The sequence below is a fragment of the Terrapene carolina genome, unplaced genomic scaffold (assembly GCF_002925995.2).
Source record: "Terrapene carolina triunguis isolate 2854851 unplaced genomic scaffold, T_m_triunguis-2.0 Scaffold30, whole genome shotgun sequence".
Taxonomy (NCBI): domain Eukaryota; kingdom Metazoa; phylum Chordata; order Testudines; family Emydidae; genus Terrapene; species Terrapene triunguis.
In genome coordinates, this window is record NW_020664381.1 from 7,746,727 (window position 1) to 7,763,807 (window position 17,081).

Genomic DNA, 17,081 nt, shown 5'->3' on the forward strand with positions numbered 1-17,081 from the left:
ATGTGCTTTAATCAATGGTTTGCTGGATCAGGGCCCATTGTTCTTGGCTCAGTTCCAATGGGTTTTCTACATTTGGATGATTTGTAGGAATGGGTCATAAGTGGTTAGAAGTCTTCAGTATACTAGGCTGTTAATCCGCACCTTTCACTGGCACCAGAGGTAACATTTGCAAAAGTGCGTAGATGACTCAAGAGCTTAAGTCCCATTGACTTTCTGTGCAAAGGGGATGTAAAATGTGACCAGTCAGAATAGTAATGGTTTTCAGTCACTTTGCACATATTTTGCGCAGGTGTAAGCAGTTTACAAACAGGGTGTAGGGCAGTGAACAGTCAAGCCCAGACGACCTAAATACAGTTTAGAGATGTATGTTTTGCAGCATTTTAATACTCTCAGTGCTTTTATTTAGACTCAGATATTGCTTTGGAAATTGGATAGTATATTAGTTGGTACGTTCCTTCCCCAAAAATCCCACACTGCTGTGTTGTTTTTATCAACAGCATAAACACGTGGGATCAAAACTTATGCCCAGAGCTCAGCTCTTGTTCCCCAAGGGCCCAATTTACAACTGAAATCAATGATAGGGGTTAGATCAGGACCTAGTTTAATAGAGGCTGAGACTACTGTGGAGGGGCACTTGGTCTTTGGGGAGCCGGGAGAGGGAAGGGAAGAGAGAGTCTTGTGATCCCTTCTGTTGACTAAAGTCATGTTGAGTGGCTTCAGAAGGAATCTCTTCAGTGGTGGAGGATCCGGCAGGATCCCATTGGAGTAAAAGTTTAATTCCTTTGTCTTTTTTTTCTGGTTGGCAGGCTGCAATGCAGAGCTCGGAGGATTTGCTGGTCTCTTTGACTTGAAAGCAGCTGGTTACAAAGATCCTATCTTGGTGTCTGGAACTGATGGTGTTGGAACAAAACTCAAGGTAACTGAAAACACCTGTGCAGGAAGGATTGTCCTGATTAAAAGCAAAACACCTGTCCACATCAATGCCGAGATTATTAATCGGGGATGCTTATTGTGTTCAGAATAATACACATTCATACTTTAAAAAGCATCTTCTTTCTGATCCCAGTTCAGCTAAGTACATGCCTGATTTTAAGCAGGTGAGAAGCCCCATTAAAGTCAGGGACTGCTCATGCTTAAAATTATTCACATATTCAAATACCTTGTTGAATCAGGGCCTCCATCTCTACACACACAGTGTCCAATCGCAGAGCCAAACAATAAGACTATATAGTGGCCATTGTATATTTGTGCACACTGATTGGACCGTTTTATTCTGAGTGCATTTTGTACTCCCCAATTAAATTAAAAAAATGAACATTCCCTAAGATGAGATCTTAAGTCAGATTCATGGAGCTCTACCAATTTATTCCAGCTGAGTATCTGGCCCACAGTCTTTTAACATCTGTATCCAACGGAGCAGAACGACTATGTCTTACTGCTGGACAGCATGAATTGGAGTTTTTGTTGTGCCCATCAGTTTTCTTGTTCACACCAGAGAAATTTTTGGAGCTTTAAAGATTGGGACCCTGTTTCCCAAAACTCCTGTTGGGAGTTTCAGGTGCACAAATAATGTAGCATTGAACTGTAAATGAATGATATTCAAATCTCAGTGCTCTCATAAATGTTTATTATTATTAAAATCAAAGGATCCCTTTCTATGTCCAAGTCATCAGCAGTTGGAAAAGATGGAAATAGAGAGTGGTAACAAAAATAAACGTCGTTGAGGTGAATTTTTATTTTTAAAGTGGAAATAAACTGTAGTTTAAAAAAAAAAAAAAAAAAAACCACCAAAACGTACTTTCCTGTTGACTCAGAATGACATTATGCATTATCTACCTTCTCTGTATAATTGCATAATCTTAATGGGGTCCCTTTGTACCATTCTCCAGTGGTTAACGTAGATTGAAACAGGAGGGGGAACTCTCGCCTCATCAATTAAGGAGGATCAATGTGGGAGCACTCCTTAACGAAGCCAGGAAAAGGCAATTACTAGGAGCTGTGCTCTCCCCACTTCTTCTTCTTTTGAACCTTGCCCTTCTTACTCTTATTGTTCGTTAAATCTACCTATTGTATCTTGTCTCATTTTTAGATGGTAAATTTTTCAGGGCAGGACCATCTCTTACTCTGTGTTTATGCAGTGCGTAGCACAGTGGGGTCCCGGTTTTGATTGGGCATTCTACGTGCTACTGCATTACTATTACTACTAATAATAATGTAGTGATCCAGTTTTATCAGAGCTATTTTGAACTTGGTCGTCATTTTTATTTTTTTTGCTTAGGAAGTAGGGGAAGAGTTTCTTGTACTTGTTGTGCCTGGTCCAGAAAAGCATAGTTGTGAAGTACCTGCTATTTCACACTAACTCCATCACTGCAGCTGACGTGCTAAAATCCAGCCATGTCACTTGGTCACATTAAGGGTTCGTGGGCACCCTTTGTTAACTTCCATGGGAGCTATGGTTGTTTAGTGCCTTGGAAATCAGTCTCAGTAGTGTCAACTCTCACAATTTTATCACAAGTCTCGCACTGTTTGATATTTTGCTTAAAGCCCCAGCTCCTGGAGGCAAGGGATTATATGAGAATATCAATCCTGATAATTATTTTTATAGTAAGATTCTAGCCCTGGTGGTTATGGTGTATAGCTTGAAAATATGACATGAATGTAACCTAAAGATTGAAAACTAAGAAGGCAAATAAACAGCCAAAATGTATTTGTTTTTAAATTGCATGATTTTTAGCTATGCTTTTGTAACATTTGGAGCTGGGAGTACAGCAGGCTTCTTATTTAGGGCTTGGATATTGATTTTAGGCTCCAAGCTTTAGAGACACAAACTTGGTAATTATGGCATTGACCACTCTTTGCCTCAACTTCTTCAGTCTACAAAAATGGGGATAATGATATTCTCTTTCTCCACCAGGTGGGTGCTGTGAGGCTTAACTCGCGTATGTTTACAAAGCACTATGAGATCCTTTTATGAGAGGTGTTCTAGAAGTGAACTGTACCATTTGTCAAGTCATTCTCCGTTTTATTTATCTTTCATTCTCTTCCCCTAAAAAAGCTTCTCTCACTTCTTGAAATCTGGTGGTCTGTGTATTACCTATGGGTGGTCTGGGGAGAGCTGGATGGTCACATGATACTGTCTTCCTTCCTTGTTTTCAGCTGCTACATTGCACTAAAGACAGCTGAAACCTCTTAAATTCTTTTCTAATGTCATGTAAGCAATTGCTGTAGTTGCCACAGGGATGTTAGACACTTGCCAATGGGAGGGGAAGTGTTCATGAGACCGTCTCTAGTAAGATATGACCCATATTGTGAAAAACATTGAGAATCTCCCTCCCCACAAAAATAAGCGACTTAGAGAAAGGATACACCCTAATTTGAAGGAACTGGCAATTTTAGAGGCTTTTCAGACAGTATTCACATGAACAACGTGATGTTTGTGCCTTCCCTTCCTATTGTCAGGGAATCATAGAATATCAAGGTTGGAAGGGACCTCAGAAGGTCATCTAGTCCAACCCCCTGCTCAAAGCAGGACCAATCCCCAGACAGATTTTTGCCCCAGATCCCTAAGTGCCCCCCTCAAGGATTGAACTCACAACCCTGGGTGTAGTAGGCCAATGCTCAAACCACTGAGTTATCCCTCCCCACTCTCAGATCTTGTGCTTTTAATTCATGCAAAAATTACAAACTAGTCTCTCTGTCTTGTTGCAGATTGCACAGATGTGTAAGAAACATGACACCATTGGCCAGGACTTGGTTGCCATGTGTGTCAATGACATCCTGGCTCAGGGAGCAGAGCCCCTCTTCTTCCTCGACTATTTTGCCTGTGGGAAACTTGACGCTGAAGTGGCTCAAGCAGTCATAGCGGGAATAGCTGAAGCTTGTAAAAAGGCAGGATGCGCTCTCTTGGGTACGAGCACTTGCTTCCTGTACGGGATTTGAAAATTTGTGTGCTGCACTTTTTTTTAAACTGTTTTTTAATATTTTGTGTCCACACTCTTGAAAGGTTTCATAAATCAAAACTCGATGAGACTCTGATTAACTGCCTATGCTTTATGAAATGGAGTCTCCATCCACTTACATAGCAGGTGCTGTTTGTTCACAAAAGCTACGAGTAGGTCAGGAATCCATGTTTTTACAGTTTTCTTTCCCTGTCTCTTCATTTAACATCATAAAAATGAAGGGCTTTATGCAACTCCTGCCAATAGGTCACATATTTGAATTATTTCTATATTTCAAGTCAATTTATAAATGTGCTGAAGAGGCATATTTGTTTTCTGATGAAGACTTTGTGTTTGGAGTATCCAAATTTTCACAAAATCAGTTTATCCCAAGATGTTAAGTTTTTAAGCTTTTTCCCTCATACTCTCATTAACTAGTGATCATATTTTATTAGCAAATTATGTATGTATCCTATTATTCAATATTGAAGCTAATCTTACATACAATGAACCACTATATTACTTTTAGCTTGTGACTTTCACAAAAATTAAACCTTTAAAAGTCATTCAGCTCATTAATATGTTTTAAATTCTGTTAGAGAATCTCGTGTTATCCAAGTATTAATATGAATCCTTACTTTATAAAAGTAATAGAATGTAGGCTTACAATTTAGAAGAACGAAAACTACAAAGCCAAGTTCAGTTCCCTCTCTCTGTTTTTACATTTCTCCTCCTTTTAGAAGTAATTATCTCCCCTAGTAAAAATACAGGAGCAAAACTTAATAAATTTTCAAAACAAACCTTCTCATATACCAGTTAGAGATGGCAAAATCAGATAAGCTTATCTTGCATTACGTAACTATCTTTGAAAGATAGAAAGAAAAGAGTCTCTTTTAATGGGGATGTCTCATTTTACAGGTATTTTACAAGCTTTGTCCATGAAAAACAGGCAATGTATGTATTGCCAATCAAAATTTTCTTAATTCATTACTTCATACCAGTATATGAACAAATGGGCTACTTACTTCAAACCCTGCATCTAAAATACACTTATATTTAAATATCAAAACTTGTCACGTGCATTGACTAAATTGTTTAAATTTCAGAGCTTAATTTCCATTACAGTTACTACACAACTGTAAACATAGCCACCTATAGTGAGGTTAGAAAGGAAGCTGGAGGCTTACAAATTAATTGGTGGAGATTAATTATTAAGTTTTAAATGGGAATACTGTGTATCATTGTGTGCTCATATTCAGAAATATCCGAGACCATGAGTCATGTAGCCATTAGGATGCTAGAATTCTATCACTGTCTCTGTTTCAGACCTGTTAAAATCACTAATTTTTCCAGACATTTTGTTACATGAGAGAGCTACTTTTAAATACATCAGATCTTGTCAACACTAGGCAAAAAAAGAAGTTACAACAAACTATAACAGCTGTACAACCCTTTGCATCCACACACTGCAGCTGTCCCATGCACTTTGCAAGACTTATTTGTACAAAATGGTCGCAACACCTAGGAGAAGGCCTTTAGCTCAGGTATGGCTGAAATGGTGCAATCAACAAGGGTTTCTCTCCAGTGTGGACAGGAAGCCATAAGCATTGCAGCTGCACTGATTCAACTAGCCTTGCTAACTCCATCCCACAATGCAGTGCCATGTGTTTAGAAATTACTGAAAACCCCCTGCTCCCATCAGTAGTCCTGGCAATGTGGGATAGACACTTCAGAGTTTACTGGTACAACCAGGTTAGTAAAGCATTCTGTGTATGGATGTGCCAGCATGGTTCTGCCAAACAACGTTGCTGTCTGGATACGCTAAACCATTTTGAAAACAAGGGAAGCAATCAATTATTTAATGCATTCAGTGTCCTTGGATACATTTCCTTGTGTAGCGTAGGCACACCCCAAAGGGGAATTCAACCTGTCTGTTATTCTCCAGAGTGCTAATCTGAGCATTTATATTTTGCTGTATAAATGAATAGATTTAGTTTTCAGTAGGGCTGCATGCTCAGGAGGTGGTCTCTGTGCTCTGTGCATCACTCCTGTGATGGAAGCCATATTAGCACTGAGATAACAAACCCTATCAAAAAAATCTGTATAAACAAATGTAGGTATATAGTAATTTTAACCCTGGCCATCAGAAATGAGGATTTCTTGACAACATTCCAATTTGCCTGTCATCCGTTCCAATGACAGGAGCTACAGCCATGTGACAAATGCTGCTGCTAATTAATTTTTTTTTTTTTTTAAATATAGCCTATTTACACCGCTGCATTCCTTCGCATCCGGTTGGAAACATATAAAAATCATATGTATATTGATCACAATGTCTTTCACCCCATTCTTTGTCTTTCCTTGTTCCCTGCAGGAGGAGAGACTGCTGAAATGCCTGGCATGTATCTGCCTGGGGAGTACGACCTCGCTGGCTTTGCAGTTGGTGCCGTGGAACAAGGACAGATGCTCCCCCAACTGGAGAGAATTGCTGATGGGGATGTTGTCATTGGAATAGCTTCCTCTGGGGTTCACAGCAATGGGTTTAGCCTTGTAAGGAAGATTGTAGAAAAGTCGTCTTTAGATTTCACTTCTCCATCAGATGGTGGCTCTGGTGACCAGACGTTAGGTACCATCACTAATACATATACCTCTTCTCCTGCTGTGTAACAAAATGTCATGATTGTTTTCCCAACATAGCTTTTTTTTATGATTCCACTATTACTTGACTATATTCTTCTTTCCCTTTTCTCAAATTAAATACACTGAAACAAATTAAGCTGAGGGGCAGATGGGTAATAACACTGGTGTGTACTACAGGAGTTAGAGCAAAGCATTTTTCTCTTTCCACTTCAATTTACTCCGTCATATAGTAGTTGCTTTTCAATGTCTGGTAAATGAATATTTTTAGGCTTCCTTGATTTAATTCGATTGACGTTAATTTCTATGTTGTAATCAGTCTTTTTCATTTTACATTCACAGGGGAACTACTGTTAACCCCAACTAAAATCTACAGTAAAACTCTGTTGCCTCTCCTTCGTTCAGGGCGTGTTAAGGCCTACGCCCACATCACTGGAGGAGGTCTGTTGGAAAATATCCCCCGAGTTCTCCCAGAATCATTTGGTGTAGTTTTAGGTAAGGAAGCAAAATGGGCATCATATTAAAAAAATGTGCAGTTGTGGGCATGGACCTGAAAAGCCCATCAATGTGGTATAAGGTAAACTGACACTTTCCTTGAGTCTCACATTTGCATATCTAGAACATAGTTTATTTTTTTTACTAGATCTGTATTGAATTTCCCCTTTCACTCAGAATACCTACAGAGTACCTTGTAGTAGGGTGACCAGATGTCCTGTTTTTAAAGGGACCGTCCCATATTTAAGCCCTCCTGTAGGTGTCTCGACTTTTTCTTAAAAATGGGCAAATTGTCCCATATTTTCTGTTTTTCCACCACCCCCCACCTTCTCCCACCCTCCACCAGTACTGGTGGGTCCTGCTTTTGGCTGGATCCCTGCTCACCAACCGCCTGCCCACCAGCGGTGACTGGGGGGGGGGTGTCTAGTGGCTGACAATGGGGCTGGGTATGCAAGGCTGGTGGTGGGGTGAAGATGCAGTGCACGGGGTCAGCTGCTCCCCCAGCTAGTCTGTCAGCGCAACCCGCGCTGCGTGCCGGCTCTCCGCGAGCAGGACCCCACCCCCCATCCAGTTTCCCGCCATCGCTGGCTGCACGCTCCGAGCTGCGGTGGCTGGCGCATGCAGGCAAGCGCAAGGCGGTGGCTGATTACGTGTCACCTCTGCTGCTGACTCATTGGCCCTTGATGTGCTCCCCCTCTCGCTGTTTTTCCCCTTTGTCCCCTTCTTCCCCAGCTCGCTGCTCCTCCATATCCCCCCCAGCGGAGCGTGTCCCACTCCCAGCACTGGGCGGAGAACCAGCCCCTGGTTGGAGCACTGAGCTCACCAACAACCTGGCCAGCAGCCTCCTTCCTTCCCCCACTGCCTCTGGCTGGGCCAGCACCCCAGGAAAGCCCAAGGCCCTCCAGCCCAGGGCAGTGGCCAGAAGGAGCCGAGCCCTGCGTGTGCCAAAGCCCCGCACAGCGCTGGCACGGGGAAGCCACTCCGCCCCTCAGCTAAGCTCTGGAGTGGCAGGGGGGGAGCGATTTTCAGCCTGTTCGTGCCCCGACCCTGCAGGCTCCATAGCAACCCCTGGGGCAGGGACTAAGCACCCTCTTCACTCACCCTTCCCCCTGCCCGGAGTCCTACCCCCAGGGAGCGCAGGGTTGTTCCATCCCCTAGGCACCCTCCCCTGCTGAGCCACCTCTCTGGCCAGGTTCGCTGAATCCTCTGCAGTCAGGTTCCCTGGGCCCTGGTGCACAGTGCATCCTTAGGGCTTAACCCCTTCCTGCCCATGCTGTAGGTGGGGGACAGGAGGCGGCTGGGGTATGTCGGTGGCCAGCAACAGCCTGGAGGTATTAGCTGCCTTTCGTCACTATGTGGGCAGGAAGGAACAAGCTGCTTCCAGCCACACAGGGAGGCTGGGGAAAGAGATGAGCTCTGCAAAGACATGGGCCAGGTCATCCCATATCTCCCCCACCCCCACCCCCTACAGGGCTGGAAGTAGCTTCCCTTCCCTCCTGCACAGTGCCGAAAGGCTGCTGCTGGCCATGTTCTGGTGTGAACCCTGGCAGAAATCTGGGGAGGAGGTCATGTGACCCTGCGTCCATCCGTCCCATCTCCCCCTCCCTCCCCCCAGCCCGCCCATGTGTTGCCTCAGGAAGATGCAGCGCCAGGAGAGGCAGGTCCATGCTGGAGGCCCAGCCAGGCATGGAGGGTGGAGAGCGCTGGGCAGAGTCGGTGTGTCCCCCCCCACCACCACCCACCCTGTGAGAGAGGTGTACAGGAGTGAGTGTGTGTGTGTGTGTGTGTGTCACCTCACCCCGTGTGAACCCTTCAGCTTTAAAGATAAAGGTAAATAAAAAGAATCCAACTATGCAGTATTTCTTTTTTACGGGCTCAGTCAACTTGATGTTAATTTGAATGTTTGTACTGAATCGTTCTGATTGATTGCCGCTGAACTTGTTTGAATACAAATAATTTTACCAGGTGTCCCGTATTCAGCATAGGGAAATATGGTCACCTACCTTGTAGCCTTAAGATTGCAATCTCTCCTCCCTTGAACTCATAATGTTTTGGGTTGGGTTTGTTTGTTTAAGGAACCAGGTGGTTTAAAAACAACCAAAAGAGAGTCGCTACTGTTTTGTAACATCACACAAACTCAGCTCAATCTAACTTGTTTGAGAGATCTTTGTTGTGCACTAGAGTGTAATCAGTAGTTCATATGTTAGGAGGAATGTGTGCATAACATCATAATCATGATACTTTGCACTTGGATACAGCCTTTCTGAAATCTCAAACCATTTTACCTACATTAATTAGTCCTCATATTAACCTAGTGGAATATTATTATTCCCATTTTACAAGCAAGCACCTGTTGGCACAGCAAAGTTAAGTGACTTGTTCAGGATCACACAGCGTTGGTGCCAGGTGCAGAATAAAACAGAACTCGTGACTCTCAGTTCTCTGTTCCAAATAATAAATTGTGCTTCCTTCCACAGACTGAGCTCATCAGATCTGTGTTTTATTTTTCTAGTTCGCCTCTTCTATATGCTAAAATCTGTTGAGTACTAATGTATGAAAACCAGGACATAACATTTAAAATATAATATGGCAAAAAGAAATCTACTTCCTTTTTAACTCCATCATACTTGTTCAGCAATGCTGCTGCTGCGGGCCAATCAGTTCTTGCCATGGGGGAAAGGGGTCTTGTCTGTTGTCTGTTGGAATCTGGTGGTGCCTCCCTCATTTTATACCCTCTCTACCATTGCAGCTGTCATCTTCCCAGGAGAGGATGACTAATAAGAGCACCTTCTGAAGTATCCTCCGAGCCTCTTCCTAATTATTAGCCAATGGGTCACAGCTGAGTAATTCATTTCCTACATTCCATGGGCTGAACCACATTTTCCAACACTCCAGACCCTGCTGACTGAGGCAGTAAGAGACAGGGACTGGGAATTAAATCCAGTTCTTCTGCATTGCAGCAAAGATCACTGGGCCTAAGACTGCCCCAGGTCTAATGATTTTTGCATTTGTAATTCACGTCCAGAAATTCTGGCTCTTGATATTCTAGGAACTTGAGTATTTGTGTCAAGGCAATCATTTCTATTCAACACTTGTTTTGTATTTCAACAAGCAATTTACAGCTTCAATCATTTTCAGATGCTCACAGTTGGCAGATACCTGAAATCTTCTCTTGGCTTCAAAAAGAGGGAAACCTCTCAGAAGAGGAGATGGCCCGAACATTTAATTGCGGGATTGGCGCAGTCTTGGTGGTAGAAAAGGCATTGGCTCAGCAGGTTCTGAAAGACGTACAGAGACATGAGGAAGCCTGGCTGATAGGGAAAGTCGTCTCCCGACACACAGGTACTGGAGTCTCATTTACCTAGAGGAATGTAGGGCCAGCTGATGTAAATCAGTGAAGCTCCACTGATGTTAGCTGAGGATCTGGTCCATAGATACTCTGTCGCATTTGCTTCATAGGTGTGTTAAAATGATAGTCCTGAAGATTCCAGTTACAGTACATATAACACATGCTTAGGAGTGTTTGTTAGCTTTGAAGTGGTGAGAAACAAGAAGTGCTACTGGTCTAATTCTCAGAAGTGCTGAAGTCCTTTTATGTCCTCTGTATTTCTGTGTTTACATGGGGAGGGAGCGGGGGGGGCGGGGGAATAGCTTGGTGGTTTGAGCATTGGCCTGCTAAACCGAGGGTTGTGAGTTCAATCCTTGAGGGGGCCACTTAGGGATCTGGGGCAAAATCAGGACTTGGTCCTGCTAGTGAAGGCAGGGGGCTGGACTCAATGACCTTTCAGGGTCCCTTCCAGTTCTATGAGAGAGAGAGAGAGAGAGCGAGAGAGATATAGATATAGATATACCTATGTAACACTTTTTTTTTTTTCTTCCCCATTAAGAATCTGCCCATGTTGAAATCAATAATCTGCTTCAAGCCTTACAAGCAAATAGGTTACAGTTTTTGCACAACCATATCCAAGGCAAAACCCAAACAAGCAAAGTGAAGGTGGCTGTTCTCATCTCTGGAACAGGTGAGGCTTTTGCATTCTTCACTACAAGGTGCAACACAGGTTGTTGGACAAAGAAACTTAGGCCCTGAACCAAAACTGCTTCAAGTTACTGGAAGTGTTCCCATGGACTTCAGTGAGCTTTCGGTCAGGTGCCTAGAGATCGACATCAGGGGGCAGCTCCTCGGGGCAGGCAGAACAGATTTTTGCCCTAGGCCATTTTGAATTGGATATACTCTGATCATTACCCACGGCTGCAAAATGTTTGTGAGATACACCTACATATGTAGCTTTTGCCCACACACCTCTATACCACCTTCAAGCGATCAACCAGCTGATCAGAGGAATGCAGCATTGTATTTTCAAACACTCCAAACTTTCCTTCTGTGTTTTATAGACATATAGGCAGCCCCAAAAGTAACAAATGCAGCATAGTTCATGCACTGGAAAGTAGGTTTTACAAATGCATAACTTATTAAACCATTTCATGTTCTCACACATGCCAGGGGTCCAAGCCAATGCTCACTAAGGTCAGTGGAAAGACACCCATTGACTTCAAGGGCCATTGGCTCAGACTCCTCCTATGTTACTGTTTTTAAAAGCCACCTCGGAATGTTCAGTATATTTACCCTCCAAGAAATGCTTGGTCTTCATTTCTTCTTTTTCATTTTTAGGCACAAACCTTGAAGCCCTAATAACCAGCACAAAAAAGCCAACCAGCTACGCACAGATAGTCCTCGTCATTTCTAACAAGTCAGGCGTGGAAGGGTTAAGAAGAGCTGAAAGAGCTGGTATTCCTACAAAAGTAAGCAATGTTTCACCTTTTTGAATCAGATTTTACTAACTCACTGCTGTGGAAATCTAGCCAAGGATTAATAATATTTATAGGGGAAAGGTGGAGCTGGAGCACAGGACTGGGAGCCAGAAACTCCAGAATTCTTCTATGCCACTGACTGTGCCCTTGGGAAAGTCACTTAACTTCTCTCTGTCTCCCATCAGTAGGATGGAGATAATAATATGTCTTTTATTTCCATCTTAGAGATGTTACTGGGATTTGTTATTGGGTGTGCCTAGAAACCCCGGCCATTGTTAATGTTGCAAAACACTTAACATCACCCCCCCCCTCCCCCCCAAACCACCACCACCAACAACCTACCTACCTTTCACTCCCGGAGCTAATATTTTTCTTGCTTGGGGTCTCCCAAAAGGTGATTATTTTTATTAATAACAAAATGAAAGGCTTTTGTTCAAACTTTAATAAGTTCAGCTGTGGTGAGAAAATATGTACATTTCAGACAATGCTACAGCCAACATGGCTGCAGTTTAAAACTAGCATGGAGAGAGTCCTTGTTCAGGGTTCATGTATTTGTTTGGTTTGCAAAAATATTTATCAATTATAAACAATGGAGAATCGGGCCCAATGTGAGTTCTGCCATTGATTTCAACTAGAGCAGGATCTGATGCTTAAACAAATTATTAATTATTATTATTACTATTTGCGTGATATTAGAGAGACAAGGTGGGTGAGGAGGTATCTTTCCCCCCTCCCCCCACGGTAAGGGCTACAGCTATGATCAGGACCCTATTGTGCTAATGCCGCACAAATATATAGTAAGGGTGAGAACCACAAAGGGAGTGAGGCATTGCGAAGCTCAGTGTCACAGCACCTAACTCTTAGGCACCTAGAAAATCACCGCAACAACACTGCGCTCCCCAAAACCTGAGGGCAGGGCTACACAAGTCAACCTAAGTTCAGCTACGTTATTCACATAGCTGGAGTTGCGTGAGTTGACATAGCTTAGGCCAACTTACTGCGGTGTCTACACCATGCTGGGTTGACGGGAGAAACTCTCCCATCAACTTACCTTCCGCTTCTCGTTCTGGTGGAGTACTGGAGTCAAGGGGAGAGCGATCTGTGGTTGATTTAGTGGGTCTTTACTAGACCCACTAAATCGACCCCTGGTGGATCTTTCGCAGCTGCGTCGATCCCCAATAAGTGTAGACATATCCTGAGTTCTTCGAGTGCTTTCTCGTGTCCATTCCATATTAGGTGTGTGTGCTCACCACATGCACCGGTGCTGGAAGTTTTTCCCTCAGCAGTATCCATAGGGGACCGGCTCTGGCGCCCTCTGGAGTGGCGCCCGCATGGCGTGCGGTATAAGGGGTGCCACCGGCTCCCCCCACCCTCAGTTCCTTCTTACCGCTGGTGACGGTGCTGGAATGTCTGCTGCTTTGGCTAGCGTTGTTTCATTCTCTGTTCTTGCGAACTTCCAAATCCCATAAAATAGCTGTATATAGTTACTAGTTTTCTTAGTTACCCTTAGTAGTAGTTCTCCAACTCTTCGTTAGTCCTGGATGGGACCCAGCCAGGGGTCGGGACATGCCCTGGTCCCCAGGCTTTAAGCTCTGCGATTGCTGTAAACGGCCTATGCCCATCAGCGATCCACATACCAGCTGCCTACGGTGCTTAGGCGAAGGGCACATAAGTGACAAGTGCCGTATCTGCAAGTCCTTCAAATCTAGGACGAAGAAGGAGCGCGATATTCATTTTAAGAGCGCTCCTAATGGAGTCAGCACTCACTCCGGCACCAGAGCAGCGGGGTCTGACTCCGCACCAAGCACTGTGGCCTCCGTGCACAGTGCTCCCCCGGTGCCGTACATGAGCCAGCACTGGTCTCCCTCCACGGCTCTGGTCAAGAAACCGAAAAAGACTGTGAGGGGAAGATCTCCTACCTCCCGTAAGGGAAAGGAAAGGGCAGGGGGAGAGCCAAGACCCGTGTCGGGCAGCTCAACATCCCACTCGGGAAGTCGGGCCCCAGCTCCAGTCGAATGCAAGTACTTTGTGCCAACCAATGGGCATGAGTACTTATACTCCCACCCAGCCCCCGATTCCCTTGTGGTCGAGGTGGTTAACCACAAGGAGAGGCAAGGACAACCCGGGGCCACCCCCAAAAATAAAGACACCAGGAGGCTGGATCTTTTCAGATGTAAGGTTTATTTGTCTTCCAGCCTTCAGCTGAGAGTCGCCAACCACCAAGCCTTCCTTCACCAATATAACTTCAACATATGGCAAGCCATGGCCAAGTTCAAAGGGTCGCTCCCCGAGGCTTCCAAGGAGGAGTTACAAGCGATCCTCAGTGAGGGCACAACCACGACCAGGGCAGCCCTCCAGGCGGCGTCAGATGCTGCTGCTGCTGCTGCTGCCCGCACCATGGCTTCCGCTATCTCCATGCGGCGAAGGTCTTGACTGCTCCTCTCTGGGTTGTCCACTGAGGCCCAGCAGTCTATGCAGGACCTGCCCTCCGATGGCCGGGCCCTATTTGCGGAGCAAATTGCCTGGCCTCAAGGACTCCTGCACCACCCTGAACACCCTGAGTCTCTCTGTCCCAGCTCCAGCGTGTAAGCGGTTCAAACCGCAGCAGCCGCAGCGCCAGGGGAGCCAGCCTCGGCAGGACCAGGCCCATAAATGAGTCAAGGGCTACAAGCGCCATCTGAGCCACCCGCCTCCACCCTCTGCCCAGTCGGGCTCGACCCGGAATAAACAGGGGGCCACACGGTTGTTTTGAGGGTGCGCCTGAGGGCGACCTACCAGACTATTCCCCGGATCCATCCTTCCCTGTGTTCTCCAAATGCCTTTCCCTCTTGCTCCCTGCCTGGACTGCTATAACTTCAGACCGATGGGTCCTCAGCACAGTGGAACAGGGTTATACCCGCCAGTTCCTTTCTACCCCCGCCCCCTTCCCACCCGCCTTCCCCGTCCCTCTTCAGGGACCCTTCTTGCAAGAGTCTCCTCGCACAGGAGGTAAAGGGGTTGCTACAGCTGGGTGCGGTGGAAGAAGTTCCTCTCGAGTTCAGGAACAAGGGGTTCTATTCCCGGTACTTTTTAATCCCAATGGCCAAGGGCAGTCTACGGCCCATCCTGGACCTGCGAGGCCTTAACAAGTACCTAAAGGAGTTAGTTCCGCATGGCCTCTCTGGCTTCTATTATCCCCTCCCTGGATCTGGGAGACTGGTATGCCTCCCTCGACTTGAAGGACACATACTTCCACATAGCGATCTTTCAAGGACACAGACACTTCGTCGGGTTTACGATGGGGCCCCACCACTACCTGTTTGCGGTCCTCCCGTTCAGCCTGATGACAGCACCGAGAGTGTTTACCAAGTGCATGTCGGTGGTAGCAGCTTACCTCAGGTGCCGGGGGTATCCAGATCGACGCGTACCTCGATGACTGGCTCGTCAAGGGCAGCTCCAGGTCTCAAGTCCAAAGGGATGTGGTGGTGCTACAAGCTATGTGCCGCTCTCTGGGCTTACTGGTAAATGACACAAACTCTACATTAGTGCCAGTGCAGAGGATAGAGTTCATCGGAGCGGTCCTCGACTCGACCTGTGCCAGGGCGTTCCTGCCGCTGGAAAGGTTCCACACATTGACGAACTTCATCGCGGAAGTCTCCATGTTCCCTCTAACTACAGCCAGGGTCTGTCTGCGCCTTCTGGGCCACATGGAAGCGTGCACTTATGTGGTCTGCCATGCCAGCCTCCAGATGTCACCCCTGCAACAATGGCTGGCGATGGTCTATTCCCAGTCCCGAGACCCCCTGGAGAAGATTGTTACCATTCCCCAGGCGATACTTATCTCGCTGCGATGGTGGACCGACCGCAGGACAGTCCTGGAAGGGGTTCCATTCAACAACCCTCCACACTCCATCGAATTGGTGTTGGACGCCTCGGGCCTCGGCCGTGGGGGCACATATCGGCATCCTCCAGACTCAGGGGATGTGGTCCCCAGACGAAGCGCGGTTGCACATAAACGTTGAAGAGCTCTGAGCAGTCTGGCTGGCATGCAAAGTCTTCTTGCCCCACCTGTCGGGCAGGGTGGTATGAGTCCTGACGGACAACACAGCCTTGATGTTCTACATAAACAGGCAAGGGGGGGCATGATCATCGGCTCTCTGCCAAGAGGCACTCCCGTCTATGGGATTTCTGCATCAGCCACAAAATCCACCTGAAAGCTTGTCACCTTTCCAGCGTCAGGAACACGCTGGCGGACCAGCTCAGTAGGGACTTCTCCTCTCACCACGAGTGGTCGCTCCATCCAGAGGTAGCCTACGTTATCTTCCAAAGGTGGGGAACTCCCCAAGTGGACCTGTTCGCTACCAGACAGAACAGGAAATGCCACCAGTTTTGTTCTCGGCAAGATCTGAGCAAGAGCTCCCTCTCCGACGCCTTCCTCCTGTTGTGGTCACGGAGCCTGATGTACGCGTTCCCTCTGATTCCGCTCAGCAGCAGGGCCCTGGCAAAGACCAAAGAAAGAGAAGACGCAGGTCGTCATGATCGCCCTGATGTGGCCTCGCCAGCACTGGTTCGGCATGCTCATGAGCCTGTCAGCGGCCCCTCCCTGGCCCCTGTCCAACTGACTGGACCTGTAGTCAGAGGACCACGGTTGACTCCTACGCCCCCACCTTGGGTCCCTCCACCTCTCAGCATGTATGCTGCATGGCTGAACCTGGAGGAATGGACCTGTTCGGAAGAAGTCCAACAGGTCCTCCTGGGAAGTAGGAAGCCCTCAACTAGACTGACTTACCTGGCCAAGTGGACTAGGTTTTCCCGCTGGGCATCCGAACGGGGCATCTCTCCCTCATATTCCTCCATACAGTCTGTCCTGGACTACCTGCTCCGTTTGAGGAACCAAGGCCTGGCACACTCTTCCATTAGAATGTATCTCGTGGCAATCTCTGCTTTTCACCCACTGGTCCAAGGACAGATGGTGTTTTCCCAAGACATCACGGTCAGATTCCTGAGGGGACTTGAGAGAGACTTTCCACAGGTACGGGCCCCTGTCCCGCAGTGGGATCTTAACTTGGTCCTCTCTAGGCTCACCAGCCCACCCTTTGAGCCACTGGGTTCCTGCTCCCTTTCCCACCTGTCGTGGAAGGTCGCATTCCTGGTGGCGGAGACGTTGGCAAGACGGGTCTCTGAAATTAAAGACTTGACCTCAGAACCTCCACACACGGTCTT

General features: G+C 46.4%; 1 protein-coding gene across 1 annotated transcript in view; it reads left to right on the plus strand.

Annotated features, from left to right (window-relative positions):
- Positions 1-17,081, plus strand: part of LOC113406440 (trifunctional purine biosynthetic protein adenosine-3-like) — a 53,278-nt gene that overhangs the window by 25,929 nt on the left and 10,268 nt on the right. The window contains exons 13-19 of the mRNA XM_026651388.1: positions 807-916; positions 3,709-3,907; positions 6,313-6,564; positions 6,918-7,070; positions 10,209-10,412; positions 10,958-11,089; positions 11,740-11,870. Coding sequence (XP_026507173.1) covers positions 807-916; positions 3,709-3,907; positions 6,313-6,564; positions 6,918-7,070; positions 10,209-10,412; positions 10,958-11,089; positions 11,740-11,870 — 1,181 coding nt within the window. The remainder of the gene's footprint in view (positions 1-806; positions 917-3,708; positions 3,908-6,312; positions 6,565-6,917; positions 7,071-10,208; positions 10,413-10,957; positions 11,090-11,739; positions 11,871-17,081) is intronic.